The following is a 16,746-nucleotide window of genomic DNA, read 5'->3' on the forward strand; positions in this document are numbered from 1 at the left end:
CCTAATTGGCCCTAGCATCCTAAAAAAACCAGATTCTTTAAAAAACAGAACGTTATTAGAAAGAAAAAAGGTAAAAGAAGCACCTCTGTAAAATTAGAATGAAAGATAATCTCACAAGGCAATCAGATTCAAAACACAGAGGATTTCCCTCCTGGGCAAAACTTGAAAGTTACAAAAAGAATACCAGGAATACACCTCTCTCTCAGCACAGAGAAAATCACAAGCCAAAATAAAAGTAAGCTAACGCATTCCCTGGCTAGTACTTACTAATCCTAATGGAGTTGGATTGCTTGCTTTCTTGATCTGTCTCCGACAAGCACACAGAACAGACAGACGAAGAACAGACAAAACAAAGCCTTCTCCCTGCTCCCCGCAGATTTGTAAGTATCTTGTCCCCTTATTGGTCCTTTTGGTCAGGTGTCAGCTAGGTTACCTGAGCTTCTTAACCCTTTACAGGTAAAAGGATTTTGTGCCTCTGGCCAGGAGGGATTTTATAGTATTGTATACAGGAGGATTATTACCCTTTCCTTTATATTTATGACACAAGCAAAGCCACAATTTACACTGGTGAAACGTATTCTGATTTCACAAACGGTATTATAATGTTATTATAGAAGTGTATTTTGTCTCTAACTGGATAACTTGTGATCTAGCCACTGGTATTGAGTGGTGGAAGGGGCTAGACGTGTTTGTTGAAAAGGATAACTTGCTTCCCATGAGGGCTTTTTCCTGTTATGTGCTGAGGATGAAGCAATTTGGCCATTTTCCAGTTTAAACATTTAAGGTCCTGATTCACTACTAAATTACTCCAATAGATTACACCATCGTAAAACCAGAGGAACACAGTGATGAATCAGACCCTTATTTTGTAAATTTAATGGAATGCTGTTTAAAGAGATTCTTGCATTGATCATCCACTCAGATCTAATTTTCTACCAGATGTGCCAAATCAACTGAATAAACAGGATTTATTTTCACACACAAAATGCACGTACAGTGTGGTTGCCCTGTTGAACAAAATTTGCTTTGGTCTGAGGAGCACAGTAGGAATACTGCATTTTGTACACAGGAACCATAAATAAGCATTACTGGCTCAGGCTTTTTTCCCATGTCAGTGATGTTACTCTTGAGTCATAGGAATGTAATGGAATGTCTGAAGCTAGAAACTTGCTAATTTAGGCCTTGTCTGTATTTGATATGAGTCCTGATTTCTGGCATTGTGTGGCAGCAACAATACTCTGCATATTTGTGTAGTTATAATGCCAACACATTTTGAATTTTGTGTAGCTGTTGTGGAAAATATGAACATAGCCAGTGCTAGTGACACTTTTTTTTATATGAATATCAAGCAGATGTTGTTATGGCCTGTCCTAATGTAGGCACTAAGGGTGTGATTCTCACCCCCCATTCTGGCCCGTTTATGCAGCGTAAAATGGCAAGAGTAGCATAAAGAAGCTCTAAAAGCTCTTTTCCCTCTGGAGGAGGATTATGCCAGCACAGAAGCTGTGAAAGATAGCCGAAAGGCTGTCTTCTGAGGATCCCCTCCTATGCCCTGGCAAAGAGGACATGCCTGATTGAGGACAGGAGTGGTGTGTCTGTGACAGGGCTGCAGCATGCAGCCACGTGGAGATTTCAGTTGGTACTGTGACCCATAGAGTAGCCAGGAAAGGCTGCAGCAATTTAAGCCTTGTCTACACAAGTTTTTTTTTTATATATATCCAAAGGTGTGAATTCAAACCACTATAGTTATACTGATACTAGCTCTAACCCCCCGCCCCCATGTGGAAACATTTATGCTGGTATAAAAGTAGCTTTTTTTGGTTTAGTTTGTCGTTTGGGAAGGGGTTTAAGCTGAACCAAAAAAAGTCTCACTCATGTTGGAATAAGTATGTTCAAATGGGGAGTTACACCAGTATAACCATACTGGTATAAATGGTAAAACTTCCCCATGTAAACAAGGCCTTAGACAAGGCCCCCACAGCTGTCTAAACTATGTTGGAGAGGACCCCGGGCTGTGAGTTCTGTGCTGTTCAGAATCTCATCCTAAAACCCAATTCAGGAAGCACTTAAGCACTGGTTTATGTCCCATTGAAGTTACTAGGGCTTAAGCACATGTTTAAATATAAGTGTATGCATAAGTGCTTTGTTGAATTGGAACCTAAAAATAAAAGTTATAGTCTCTCTTGTTCAGGTAAATTACAAATAATTTCTGTGCAGTGAAAACCACCAGAGGGCAGAATGATTTCAGAAATAAAAAGGTTTTGTAATCTTAAAGTGCACACATTTTTTTTGTTTTTCACTTAAGAGAAGATTTGTGGGTGGATGGAAGTTGCCAGTGCACAATTTATATTTGGAATAAGGACAAAAGTATAGTTGATGGATATGACATGTTGCTTTATCTGGTAATTAATTGTCTTTTAGGAAGTGCACAGTCTGCATGCTCTGTTACACAAGCTAATGTGATGCTCACTTTTATGAATTCATTATTCTCTATTACCTTTTATTATGTCTCATCTCTCTGACAGGAACCTGTAATGTAAAACATTTGAAAATTAAAATAATAGTTAAAAGTCTAGAGAACAGTATTTTTTTCTTCTCTGCAGAGACCAGATTCTCAGCTATAACCTTGGCAGACGGCTCCCAGCTGACCATGTAAGTGGGTATCTCCAATTCAAAGTTGAGATTACATCTTCCATTCATGAAGGTGAGATTTAAAACCTGTGCACACTAGTGATTGGGTAGAGAAATCATTATATACTATGACTGCCTGTTACAAATACTAATCTTGTTGTGTATAGTGCCTGTATTATAGAAAAGGTTTGTGTGAAAGTGATGGACCAAACGTTTCAAAGATTATTATTAGTAGTAGTAGTAGTACTACTAAATCAGAGGTAGGCAACCTATGGCACGCGTGCCGAAGGCGGCACGCGAGCTGATTTTCAGTGGCACTCACACTGCCTGAGTCCTGGCCACTGGTCCAGGGGGCTCTGCATTTTAATTTAATTTTAAATGAAGCTTCTTAAACATTTTAAGCACCTTATTTACTTTACATACAACAATAGTTTAGTTATATACTATAGAGTTATAGATAGAGATCTTCTAAAAACATTAAAATGTATTACTGGCACGCAAAACCTTAAATTAGAGTGAATAAATGAAGACTCGGCACAGCACTTCTGAAAGGTTACTGACTCCTGTGCTAAATACTAATTTATCCTACTTATTTTCTGCTTTTATTATTGCTAATATATTTGAATGTCCTTAGCATACTGTATTTTCATTGTAGAGAGATTAGGAATTGAAAAGGATATATGAGGTCAACTAAAGTGTAAGAACATCTCTGAGGATATGTCTACACAGGAACTAGACTCCCATGGCTGGCTCCTGCCAGCTGACTCGGGTTTATGGGGCGTGGGCTGTGGAGCTATTTCACTGCTGTGTAGGCTCGGGCTGGAGCCAGGCTTTAGGACCCTGAGAAGTGAGAGGGTCCCAGAGCTTGGGCTCCCACCTGAGCCTGGAAGTCTACACAGCAACGAAACAGCCCAAGCCCCACAGGCCCAAGTCGGCTGGCACAGGTCAGCCAAGGGTGTCTAGCTGCTGTCTAGACATACTTTCATCCCTGGTCACAGGGTAAGTTAAAGGACTTATGGATACAGCAGAGTCCTGAGCGGGGCAGGCCCTCAACTGGAAGGGGCGTGGCCTCAATGGAAAAAGCCAGAGCCTTTAAATCACCCCAGAGCTACCAGCTGCTGAGTGTCTGGGAACCCCAGGGCTCAGGGGAGCATTAAAGGGCCTGGGGCTCCGGCCGCCACGGAGCTCCGGGCCCTTTAAATCACCACGGGAGCACTGCTGCCGCTACCCCAGGCGGCAGGGCTCGGGCTAGGGATGGGGTAGCAGTGGCAGGCTCCAGTGGTGATTTAAAGAGCCCAGTGCTCCTACCACTATGGGGAGCCCCTTCCCTTTAAATCACCGCTGGAACCCGGCTGCCAGGGCCCTGGGGCTCTGGCGGCCAGACTCGGGCAGGGATTTAAAGGGCCTGGTGCTCCTGCCACTGCGGGGAGCCCAGGCCCTTTAAAGCGCTGCCGGAGCTTACCTTCACATCTGCTTGTGACCCTCCTCCCTCCCTGGATTACAGGGCCCAGGCTCCAGCCCCAGCTCAAACATCTCAACTGCTGGTTTTAGCCCTGTAGCACAAGCCTCACAAGCCTGAGTCAGTTGACCCAGATTCTGAGACTTGCTGTTGTGGGTCATTTTTGAAGTGTAGACATACCCTTACTGTCCATGAACTTTAGATCCTTCTTTTCTAAAGAGAAAAAAAACTAAGTAAATATAAAACTGTTCTGTACAGAGTGTGATATTTGTATAGTTTGTGGCTGCCTCATAAGGAGACTGTTGCAGTTAATGTCGGTCTCAGGTTCGGTGCAGATCCTGCTTTTAGGAACATGAACACAGACTTTAGAAAACTGGTTTTTACCTTGCTTTGAATGTTTTGTAAAAGAGCCAGTTTTGGCAATGTGCTGAATATATAAAAGCAGGATGGGAGTCCTTCATAGTGATACTTCATGCATATTGTGTTTCCTTTATTCGATAAAATAGGTTAAACTTATATTGAGCAAATTCTATAAATGTTGGTCCTGCATGGGTAGGAGTGTCAAGGTTTTTCCCCCACTTTGAACTTTAGGGTACAAAAAATGGGGATCTGCATGAACACTTTTAAGCTTAATTACTAGCTGAAATCTGGTACGCTGCCACCAGCCAGAATTTAGTGTCTGGCACACTTTCTGTTCCCCCAAAACCTTCCCTGGGGAACCCAGACCCAAACCCCCTGAGTCTTAAAACAAGGAGAAATTAACCATCCCCTTCCTTTCCCCCCCAGACTTTCCCCTCCCTGGGTTGCCTTGAGAGGCTTCACACCAATCCAAACTCCTTGGATCTTAAAACAAGGAGGAATTAACCACCCCCTCTTCTTTCCCCCCACCAATCCCTGGTGAGTTCAGACTCAATCCCTTGGATTTTAAAACAAGGAAAAATCAATCAGGTTCTTAAAAAGAAAGCTTTTAATTAAAGAAAGAAAAATAGTAGAAGTTATCTCTGTAAAATCAGGATGGAAAATGCTTTACAAGGTACTCAGATACATATAGACTAGAGGGACCCTCCCCCCAGCCTTAGATTCAAAATTACAGCAAACAGAGGTAAAAATCCTTCCAGCAAACAGACACATTTACAAGTTAAGAAAACAAACATAAGACTAATCCGCCTTTCCTGGCTATTAATTACAATTTTGAAACATGAAAGACTGATTCAGAAAGATTGGGAAAGCCTGGAATCACGTCCCGTCCCTCTCAGTCCCGAGAGCGAACAATGAACCAAACAAAAAGCACAAACAAAGACTTCTCTCCACCAAGATTTGAAAGTATCTTGTCCCCCTATTGGTCCTCTGGTCAGGTGTCAGCCAGGTTTACTGAGCTTCTTAACCCTTTACAGGTAAAAGAGACATTAACCCTTAACCATTTGTTTATGACAAGGAGTATAGATTTTTTTTATTATTATCGTAGAGTTTTTTTCACTTCATTGTTTGTATACAGCGAATGGGTATCTTAACAGAAGTGTGTTTTTATAGCATCATGTTGTGCATAGATATTAGAATGAACTGAATGGATGTATTCATGTGTTTCATTCCCAGTCTTTGTGTTTCATTGCAGATGCTTCACCAGAAACAGTTGGTACTTTGCTAGAAGTGAACTCTGTGAATGAAGACTTAGGAAGCCCTTCTGATGATGAGGACATGCCAGCAGGGAACCATGACACGCTTCCAGTTTGTTTAAATGGCCCAATCCTTGAGGAATCTGTTGGAAATGCACTCCTTACGTATTCTTTAAGGACTAGTACAACTCTAGAAATGGATCAGGAGGAGTTAACCTCTACTGCTGCAAGGTCATCACCTAACAGAGGTCGCCAGGACTCACTGAATGACTATTTGGATGCAATAGAACACAATAGTCATCCTAGACCTGGGACATCTGCCTGCAGTGAGCGTTCACTTGGGGCATCCCCAAAACTAAGAAGCAGTTTTCCTACTGACACAAGACTTAATGCTATGCTTCACATTGACTCAGATGAAGAGGAGCATGAGCTGCATAAAGATCTGGATTTTCAGTCTTCCTTGGAAGAAGAGGGTGGTTTAGTAATGTTTAATGGTGCTACAAGGAATGTTGAAGGAAATTTTTTAAGTTACTCATTGTCAAATCAGATAATGCAAGGTCCTGCAGAGGATGGGAAAGTGCCAGCCCTCGAAACTCCTTTGCAGCCCTCTGATAACCAGCAGGAGACTCTCCAAGGGCTTCCACCATCAGAGTTAGCAGGAGAAGATGGTGAAGACCAGCCAGATTCTCAGAACAATCTGTCAGTAGAATGGGCTGGCAGTGAATTGTGTGCCTGTCAGGCGGCAGAGCAGCCTACTAGCAGTGCAGACACGGGAGCTTCAGACTCTGCCGTTGGTAGCAGAAGAGGTATTAGTGAAACAGAATCCATTGACCAAGGATCTGAACCTTCCCAGGTATCCTCAGAAACTGAGCACAGCGATCCTGCTCGCACAGAAAGTGTCAGTGAGGCCAGTACCAGACCAGAAGGAGAGAGTGATGTGGAAGGGGCAGACAGTTCTTGCAATGAAAGTGTGACTACATGTCTCTCCTCAGTCAAAACTCGGTGTTCTTTTGAAAATGCCAGGTTTTCTGAGACTCCTGCCTTTTCTTCTCAGGAAGAGGAAGAGGGAGCTTGTGCCACCCATGTGACCAGAAGTGAGCCTGCTGCAGAAACACAGGACTCTGTGTGCACTCCTGGCTCTTTACCTGTGGTGCGGTTACCCAGCAGTCAAGAGGAGGCTCGGCAGCTAGCTGAAGGAGGTGAATTACAGGATAGAGATGACTCAGAAGAAATTTGGCAGAGGAGGAGGAGTCTGCAGGCTGCAGTTGCAAGTAGCCAGTGTCAGGATGAAGAAACTGAAGGTACCCAAGCTGCTTGCGAGGAGGGAGCCTCACAAGTTGAAGGAGCTAGTGGAGGTAATTATTGTGGAAACAATAAATGAGACTTTTTTTGAGTGAGAAGGCTTTTCTGCAGTCATTAGAAGAGCTGTTTAAAAATACTTAATTCATAAAAATTTCAAAATAGTTCTGTTCTTGGTGGGTTTTGAAATAGTCTGATTTAAAAAAAAACATTTTAATAGTATTTTAATCAATTTGTTATGGTTTTGAAAATCCAATTGAAAAAAAACTGGAATGGAAAGTGGTGTATCTTGGAAAAGAAATCAGATCATGTTACTGTGTTGGCTAATCAAAATTATTAATGGGGGGAAAAAACAAATCAGAAAACTAATACATAATAAATTGAGCTCCTGGCACTTTTATTGTTTTGTGGAAAGGGGAAAACAAATCTTTGTGCATCATAAAGTGCAAAGAGAACAAAAGCTCTATTTTTTGAATAATTATTTATCAGATTTACAGCTGATTCCCTTTTCATTCACCAATTCTGACCTGCCCAAGCATGTCTCTCCATGGGAAAAGATTTCATACATTCGTTCTATTTACAACAATTACTTGTAAAGCTAATTTAGGATTTAAAAATTGTATGTCATAGCTAACTTCAGCATAGGTAGTAATATATTATAATAAATAACTTGCCCCTAGTCACAATTTACCATGTATTCGTTCACTTCCTTTTTCTGGTGATGAAGGGGGGACTCTTGGGAGTTCTTTGGTAGCCCTTCATCACCATATTTGAGGAGGCCTGGCATGGCTGCCTGGGATGGAGTTGATCACATGCTGGATATTGCTACAGTAAGTCATCCGTGCCAGTGAAGGCTTATCTCAAGTACATCAAATACTGCTGAAGAGCAACATTTAGACTTCTGAATGTACCAAATTGCACCAAAATATCCCTGGGAATGATATTCCCAGACTCTCTCAGAATCCTCACACGTCACCTACACAGAATGTGAAGTTCCAGCCCCATTAAAGTCAGTGGAAGTTTTGTCGTTGATTCCAGTAGTGCCAGGATTTCACCCAGAGTGTACAAGTTGTGTATACTTTCAATATGGTTGGTATATTTTTCAGCAACAATGTGTAAATCTTTCCAGTGAAGTGCACTTAGTAATATAAGATAGCTTGACAAATGGCGTTGTCTCTTCCCATCGGTTATGAGTATGAACTTTTATTTAAGGGAACAAACCAATAAGTAGAATCGTTTATTCCTTCTCTTACTGAGCAGCCTCACCCCTTGCTTACACAACTAAAGGAAATTATTTTAGTGGGCAGTCTTGTTAAAGTATTGTCAATAGACCTCTGTTGTCCTATTATCCAGCCACTAAGAGCCAAATTTCCTTGTGGTGTAAATTTGCGTAATTCTGCTGAAATCAGTGGAGTTGCAGCCATGGACCTCAATATAGAATTTGGCCTTAAGATCTTAAAGCAGCAGTTACTATATTTGAACTGGGTTTCCACAATGGTCTCACGTGGTCTGTATGCTGTCTGAGGAGCCAGTTGTGAGTTGGTGCCCACTCTGAGACTTGAAATTACAGACAGAATCCATGTTCACTGTGCTATTCAATTCAGAGGCCAGTCAACAGCTTCTTAGCACTGAATGAAAAAATAGCTGAATGTCTTCTCTGTTTAATCCTAGGTTCTCAAGCCAATGGCCACCAGAATTTGAGGTCACTACCGTCAGTACGTCAGGATGCTAGCCGATATCAGAGAGTGGATGAGGCTCTGCCACCAAGTGAGATTCTGTTTTACTTTAATCCAAGTGTTCAGGATATAAGCTACTCTAGGAGTAATGTGGCCCTGTAATTCAACGGGAACTAAGATCAGCAGAGGAGTTCTGTGTGGGGAACAAGGCTATGAAATCTTTTGTAAGACAGACTGTGTTTGGTTTAGGAAGTACTGCAATGTTCTATGCTGATTAAACTTCTTGTGGTGGTCCACTAAATGAAATTGATAGAGATCTAGGGGGGAAAGAAACTGCCTTTTCAACTTGTGATCCAGATGAGTAGCGATGTGGGGTGATGTGCTGTGGTAGGGGCTAGGAAGCAAAGATATCCAAGGACTCTGGAAGCTGTGGAGTACTTCAAAGCTGGTGGAGATTTACACTGAAATAACATAACTCTGCGACACACAGTGCTAACTGGAGTTCCAGGATCAGCTGGAAAGCTAGAGCTTGAAGCTTTTGCCTTCCTGCTTTCAGCTGCTGTGTCATGGGTTATATTTATTATGTAAAATGCATGAGATACAGTAGAATTAGGGTGCTAATGTTCTCTTTGGCTGGCCTGGCACTTTGTCATTGTTGAGGGATCCAGAGAGTGATCATTAGTGGAATGGTGATACAATTAGGTGTAAAAAGAAATTAAGACATTTTGTTATTTTAATTCTTTTATTTTTAATTATTTTAATTAATTTTGTTCTGTGAAGGAAATGAAGACACTCTGGACATAAAGTAAACCTAGATGTTAAACTAAATTTGGATGCCTCTAAATTGGCTTAGAGATAGTTACTCAGTATTGTGTATGTGGCTAGCATGTTGTTTTCAATTACTTGACTAATGCATATGAATAACCCTGGCCCAGTTGTAACCCAGTCAGTATTAAATATTTGAAGGGGAAGGATTATAGCATCTATCTGTACACTGCTAGTGAGGAAACACTGTTTACCCCCACTTCGCCCCCCAAAAAAATATGGAGGCCAATTACGAACATCCCCTTCATAGACAATCACTAACCTATACCAGCCCTGACTTTTTATTTTTTGTTTCACAAGGAGTGGTGAGAGTAGGCAGGTGGTTTTGAAGACTGATGTCAAACAGCAGAAAAGAAATTCCCTTTGACTTCAGAGGGATCAGGATTTTGCCCATTGAATTTAATAAAAAGTAGGATATTCATCTTGCCATTTGGAATAGGATTGTGTTGGCATAGTAATGAGACCACACAGGAGTGCTGAATTAAGCCCATTATCCTCTTGCTCTGGTTTGATTCTATTACAGCAAATGGTCATGATAGAGTTATCATTCAAAAATCCCCAACTACCAGGTCAGCCAAAGAGAATGTTAGCACCCTACACCTTAATTTAAAATTTCTCAAACACAGTATTTCTTTTCAGAGTCCTGCCTGGGGGAGATAGGTACTTTTGGCACTTTCATCACTTTTCTCACTGACAGGATAGAGAACATTTTCAGGAAATATTTAGATGAGATCAGGTCAAGATATAATAAATTAGAAACATTTGAGAGGTGGCTTTAATACTGTATATAGAAACTGCTTATTTTTCTCATAAGCTGTGTCTGCTATAAATTGCCTTTAAAAAAATCTCATAATATTTACATTTTGTGTTGCAATATAATATTCCAACACTGTCATTTACTATGAGGGTGTGTGTGTGTTTGTGCCCAGTATTGAGCCCTGATATTCCACCTCACACACTCCAATACTTGTATAAATATTTAGAAAGGAGAAAAAATCAAGGCACAGTGCAAGGGTTTATACAGATCATCCATCTACTACTGTGAATAAAACTTAAACCAGAAAAAATTACTGAACACCATCTGGATTCAGTTTTTCTGTCTGAAAATGTGCTTGAATGTTACATTATTAATATTGTGATGTTATCTGGGGAAAACACTCACTAATGGAACATGCTTATTCGGTCTAAAGTGGGCAGCATACCACAGTCTCAAGGTGCTTTGGAATACGTTCTAGGTTTGTTACATCAGGCTGAGACAGAGGAAAAGATAGTTATTCCAGTTGCCATATAGATTATGTTCAAAAATTAAAAAAAAATTATTTATGCAATATACATATACCATATGCTGATTTTACAAATTACTCATTATGTTAATAGGGAATGCAAAAAACAGATGACCTGGTACTATAAAACCTTGATTAACTGCATAGAAACTGTGCAAATGCACTGTACCTTCAAGCTTTAGTTTTAAAAATATATTTTTGTAAACACATTTGTATCCAGTTTAATTGATTAAAGGTGGCAGTAATCTATGTAGTTACTCAGTGATGGCATTGAGGTCTCAATGCATCGCAGTACTTAAGCCAGTGCTTAACTTGAAGAAAATGGGACTAGTTACATTCTCAAAGTTAAGCATGTGCACAAGTGCTTTGCTGGATTGGGAGCTTATTGCATTACACTGTTCAGCTGTGGACTTGATTTGAAGAAAGGAGTGGAGAATATGTGCTAAGTAGAGGCAAATTTCCCTCTAGAAAGGCCTTTTCCACCAGAATATAAAATCTCTATATACTCTGAAATTGGCAGTCCTCTTGGAAAGCCAAGTAAGAGGTTACAGCACTCCAAAAAATTTAGTTTTACCAGGCTTAATTACTTTTGGTCAATTGGCTGTGCCTATGCTGAGAGGTAAATGAGTGTCTATGTAAGTAATCAAGGTTGTCTCCTACCATTTATTTGTTGCTTTCCCTAGGAATGAGCTTGGTTGTTTTCCACAGTCTCTGGTTAGTACTCAACTGTGTGTGTGTGAATGTGGTTTTTCATTTATCATTGCAGCACTGGAAGAGCATTTAATATAATCTTTCCTCTCTAAAGAGTAATTTATCACAGTGAAATACACATTATGTATCATTAACTAATATGCCTTACTGTTGTTGTTGTTGACAGCTGAAAAAACCGACCACTAGGTACCAAAATCAAAACAACTAGTTAAGATTTACAAAGGTCACCTCTGTTCTATAAAGGTACAATTCAGAGGGCTGAGAGGGGCCTATACACCACTGAAGTTCTGCTTAAATCTATAATTTTGGGTTTGAAAGGAGCTCAGTTGGTGTGTGGAACTTGAGCTGGCCTTCTGGCCTGCCGTAAACTTCAATGACTGTATCACAGCATACTGCAGATGAAGTGAGTGAACCCAAAGATCTTGAACTGTTTAATTTGGGATTCACACTCTATAACGTTTTGGGGTACAAACCCACTGAGGGGTTGTCACTGTCTGCCTATAATCCTGAGTGCCTTAAATGTTCTGCTGCTGTGGCTCATATCCTGGGCACCAGCAGACAAGCATGCAGTTCCCTTGTGTCTGGGTGCTGTACTGCCTTGGTTCAGCACTCTCACCCCAGTGGCCTGCCTACAACACAGCCTGTGCTCCATCTTGGTCTCCACAAGCTGTGGTTACTACTTTCATACACTCCAGTCCTGAATTTCCCAAAACTGTCTGGCTGCCTGGAAGCATCCAGCCCTGCTCTGGAACACTTAAGGAAGCAGTAAGGTTTATTGCTTTTTTTAAAGAGACAAAAGTACAGCTTATTACTTTAATCAGAGTTAACCATTACTTCAGTTCAAACACAGCACTGGGTTCATTTAGATTAAAAGTAAAACAAATTTGTGCATAGAAGAGCATGGGTTAAGTGATATCAAGTGAAAATAAAGATTACAAAGCAAATAAAAGTGAAAACACTCATCTAGCAAGGTACAGTCTTTGTTCAAGAAGGTCTTTCTCTCACCCACAGTCTTCTTTCCAAATTTTTACTGACTGGCCTGGCTAGGACCCATCATAGAGATCAAATCACTTTGTTTCTTTGTCGCCATAAAGTGAAGGATAATTTAGGGGTTTGCTCCCCCTTTCATATAGTCCAGTGAACCTCTGAAATGTATTCTTTTGAAGGCTTCTCCCAAATAAAGTTAATTAGTTCATGCTGAGTAAAGGAGTCATGGGTTCTGGAGGGTAAGGCTCCATGCTGGTTCCTCCTCTGCTGGTGATTGCTAAAGTGCAAATTATTTACACCTATGATACAAATAAATAGCCCTCTGAATTTGGCCACACCTGGTTTGAGGTATCACCCTCTTTCCTTTTTTCTGGACAAAACCTGTTAATCCACTCCACCTGTTATGCTGGTTTAAACACCTAGTCACAGACTTTAAAGCATAATGTCAGTGAGTATCCATAATTTCACATACAGCATTGTCACCTATATTTTACAATGATATTATTGATTAGTGTGGTGTTAGTTTTCAAATGATACCTCACAAGGCATATTTTGTACAAAACATCATTGCATAGTGTGTAGGGTGTGAACACACAGATTCTGCCTAGGGTCATACACTCCCTAGTCAGTGGAGCATCAGCACATATTGGATAATCCATATTAGATGTGAATTCTGTAAAAAACTCAGTACAGTGGGAGGTTGATTTGCAGAATAACATCTGAGAGAAGCTTGGGGTTTTACCTATGAGTCATGTAGATAGAGGGCAATCAGAAAGTGCTGGATTGAAGGACTCTTGTAGAAGAGAAATAGAAACTCAGGACAACAGGTGTAATTTTAAAAGTAGCAAAATGTAAAGTAAAAGTCATACCTCATAACGATTTATTGCTGTTCAGACTGGGAGGCCCGAATCGACAGCCATGGGAGGATATTCTATGTGGATCATGTAAACAGAACAACAACATGGCAGCGACCCACTGCTCCTCCAGCCCCACAGATCCTCCAGAGGTCAAATTCTATACAGCAAATGGAGCAGCTGAATCGCCGGTGAGAATTGTTGTTGTCAGTGATTAAGTTTATAGTACCAAAAGTGTGCTTGGCCTTTTAAAGCCAATGTGAGGACTAGGTCCCAGCTGCTACCATAAGTAGCTCTGTGCCAACGTTTGTGAACCAGTGGATTTGTGAACCAGTGTGGTTCTTCTGAATGTCCCCCTGAATTTGGATGCGGCTACTAGCATCTATGTTCCATTAATGTTCAATGGCAACCTGGCCAAAAACAATGGGTAAGGAACCACAGAAAGTCAGACCATAGAAGGCTATGAATAATCAGACATCTGTGGATTTTAGGGTGCACGGATGAAAAAGCAATTAAAACAGCTTCAGTAGTTGGGGTTTCCTAGTGCCAGTTGTAGGGTGTAGTCACCCTATAGTGTGTGTAAATTCAGTCTTGTAATTCTAGATATCAGAGTATTCGTCGAACAATGACTAATGATAGGCCTGAAGAGCACCCACATGCCATTGATGGAGCTGGAGAGGATACTGACTTCCATCATTCTAATGCAGGTAAAAATAAAATTGATGTCAGTCAGTGGAGAGTTCAGCCCATCAGCCATTGAGTGAGATAAGGAGAACCTCACTTTCTGTTTGCATAGAACCAGATCACCGTTTGCTGTCATTTACTGTCCTGTTTCTACCTGCTATGGCTCAGCTTATTAGGACTTATTCAATCAGCGTGTTGAATTGTGTGTGTGTTTCAGCTTCTTTACTCTCTCACATTAGGAAGCTATGTAAATGGCTAATGTAGGGCATTTGCATAAAAATGTTCTGCGGCTGCCAACTTTTAGTTATTATGATTATTAATGGTGGCATATAGTGAACACCAGGCTAGTCTGTAGCAATTCCTTTACTCTGTTAATATGAATTTCTCCTTCTTCTCTTGACTTCTGAGCTCATTTCAATGTTGCTTCTGTTGCTAATATAAGGGAAGATGAGCTTAGATGGCAGTTTGAATGAATTAAACCAGCAGAATTATATACCTGGGAAGTAACCTGAATTCTCCATTTTGTCAGGCAATTTTAAGTTTAAAATTCAGTGAGGTTTTTCTTTAATGAAGGCTTTTCCATTGTTAAAGTTAACCCCTTGACACCAACAATCAGGGTATCTCTGTGCATAATTTCATTATTGACAGCAGGGGGAGGGCAGGGACTGCTGGAGGTGCCAAGAAGTTAATTAAATGTTACACTACTGACTTTCACAAAAGTGAGGAGAATGTCATCTGAGAACAAGGCAACATCCCCATGATGGACATACAGTGGGAGGAATTGAGGGAAGTACTGCATGAGCAGTAGTTGTGAGTATCTTTTGTAACAGATTTATGTTACCAATCCCTTAGTTTCCCCAAAACACACCGGTTTTAGGGTTGCGAGACTGTTGTTTTTCAACTCACTGACTTTCGCAGTTTTACAAGTTTTGCACCCCTTCAGTTCTGTCTCCTTTCTTACGGCTGGCCATTGGCAGCAGAGAGCTTGTTTGTGTGCGCTGGTCTTGGTCTGCAGTTTCGTTCCTTATCTTTGGGCCTAGCTGGATCCTTGAGTTAACCCATTCATTTCTCCCTTCCTCCCTCTTTGGCCTCTTGTAACCTGCAAAGGAATCTTCCACTCCACACTCACGCCTTCAACCCTTCCCAAGATATTTTCCAATACATATAAAGGCAATAGCAATATACAACGCTAGTGCTTACCCAGGGGACCCCAAGGAGGAGGGGATTTTATTGTGACATTTTCTCTCCTCTTATTCATCTCTCTTCTCTTCCATTTTTAAGAACTCCTTCAATGCTTGAAATATTTTTCTCTATATTTGTTTCAAATATTACCTTTGTTTCCCACTCTCCCCTCCTTTATTATGTTCCCTGTCTTTCTCCATTTGTGTTCCTCATTTCCTTCTTTCTTTTGTCTCTCTCCCATCACTCCCCCTATTTGAAGTCCCTGTTCTTCCCTCAGGTTTTATTCCCACTTAACACCTGTCCTTTCCCTCTCCCAGTCTCCTCTATTAAGTTGTATATTCTAGTTTCTTAAAGTATAGTGTTCTTCCTAATGGAGCTCATTTGGTTTGTAAGAGTGGCACTTATGTATTTCTTACATCAGAAACAATTAAAAAGTCTTACTACACTGTTACCCTGGAAATGTCAGATATCTTCAGCAAACATGAATTGATAAATTAGGATTATTTAAGGTACACTTATATAGAGAACGTTTTAAGAACCTGAGAGAAATGTCCATCAAGGAATTATCATAATTGTATAAGGCAAATCAGTGTAGTTGTTTGCAGTGAGGGTTTTTTTTAAGGTTATTACTGGCAGTCTTTGTCACTCACTTTGTTGTTAGATTTTCGAAGGGAGAATGTGCTGCCTCACTCTACCTCCAGATCCAGGCTTACTTTATTGCTACAGTCTCCGCCGGTGAAATTCCTTATCAGTCCAGAGTTCTTTACAGTGCTGCATTCTAACCCTGTGAGTATAGTGTGTACCGACATGCAATTTCATAAATATACATTGATAAATATGGGCACATCTGTGGTCTCTGTATTTTTCTTATATAGAAAAATCTTACTCAATATTTTGAGACTAAGATGTGAAAAAGGAAACTATGTGATGAGCTACTCCATGTGGGGGATTTATTACTTTACTATTCAAATTGTGCATGTCCATGAAAACACTGTGGAAAATTGACAGTACATACCGGCTGTTAACATAAGGCTCATGTCAAGGTTTTCGACTTCATATGTGCTGAGGAACTGCAGCGTTTATTTGTTATGGGCCTGATTCATCACTGCATTACATTAGATGTCCAGAAAATCAGAGTGATGCAATGGGGAATCTTTTTTTTTTTGTTTTGTTTTGTTTGGCATTTTATTTATTTATTTACAGTGGTAACTGTTAAAGAACCAATATTTACCCATTTACCTCCGTGTTATTTGGGATACTTCAGTTATTGTCTGCTTTACACACAGTGACTCTTTGCATTATCAGTTATCGCTCTAGTAATGGTGGGAAATATTGACTTTGTAATGGCTACTACTGTATACAGCATTGTAAGTGTACTTGACATTATATAATAGAGGGAAGGTGCCAAACAAATAAATCTCTGCCCTGAATAGTGTACAATCTACAGAATGACTGGTTACGGTATACACTGGTAAGTGTATTTGGGCAGATATAGCAAATGCCACTGCTTTAGTGCATTCTTTTGGAGCTGGGTGTGATATA

At 40.5% G+C, this 16,746-nt stretch overlaps 1 protein-coding gene across 4 annotated transcripts in view; it reads left to right on the top strand.

Annotated features, from left to right (window-relative positions):
• The window catches only part of HECW2 (HECT, C2 and WW domain containing E3 ubiquitin protein ligase 2), a 255,307-nt gene that overhangs the window by 167,457 nt on the left and 71,104 nt on the right, over positions 1 to 16,746 (top strand). For all 4 annotated transcript variants that reach the window (XM_050969456.1, XM_050969458.1, XM_050969457.1 and 1 more), the window contains 6 exons: positions 2,604 to 2,704; positions 5,703 to 7,058; positions 8,674 to 8,769; positions 13,379 to 13,529; positions 13,942 to 14,045; positions 15,866 to 15,990. In XM_050969456.1, coding sequence (XP_050825413.1) covers positions 2,604 to 2,704; positions 5,703 to 7,058; positions 8,674 to 8,769; positions 13,379 to 13,529; positions 13,942 to 14,045; positions 15,866 to 15,990 — 1,933 coding nt within the window. The remainder of the gene's footprint in view (positions 1 to 2,603; positions 2,705 to 5,702; positions 7,059 to 8,673; positions 8,770 to 13,378; positions 13,530 to 13,941; positions 14,046 to 15,865; positions 15,991 to 16,746) is intronic.

The sequence above is a fragment of the Gopherus flavomarginatus genome, chromosome 10 (genome assembly GCF_025201925.1).
Source record: "Gopherus flavomarginatus isolate rGopFla2 chromosome 10, rGopFla2.mat.asm, whole genome shotgun sequence".
In the NCBI taxonomy this organism is placed as follows: domain Eukaryota; kingdom Metazoa; phylum Chordata; order Testudines; family Testudinidae; genus Gopherus; species Gopherus flavomarginatus.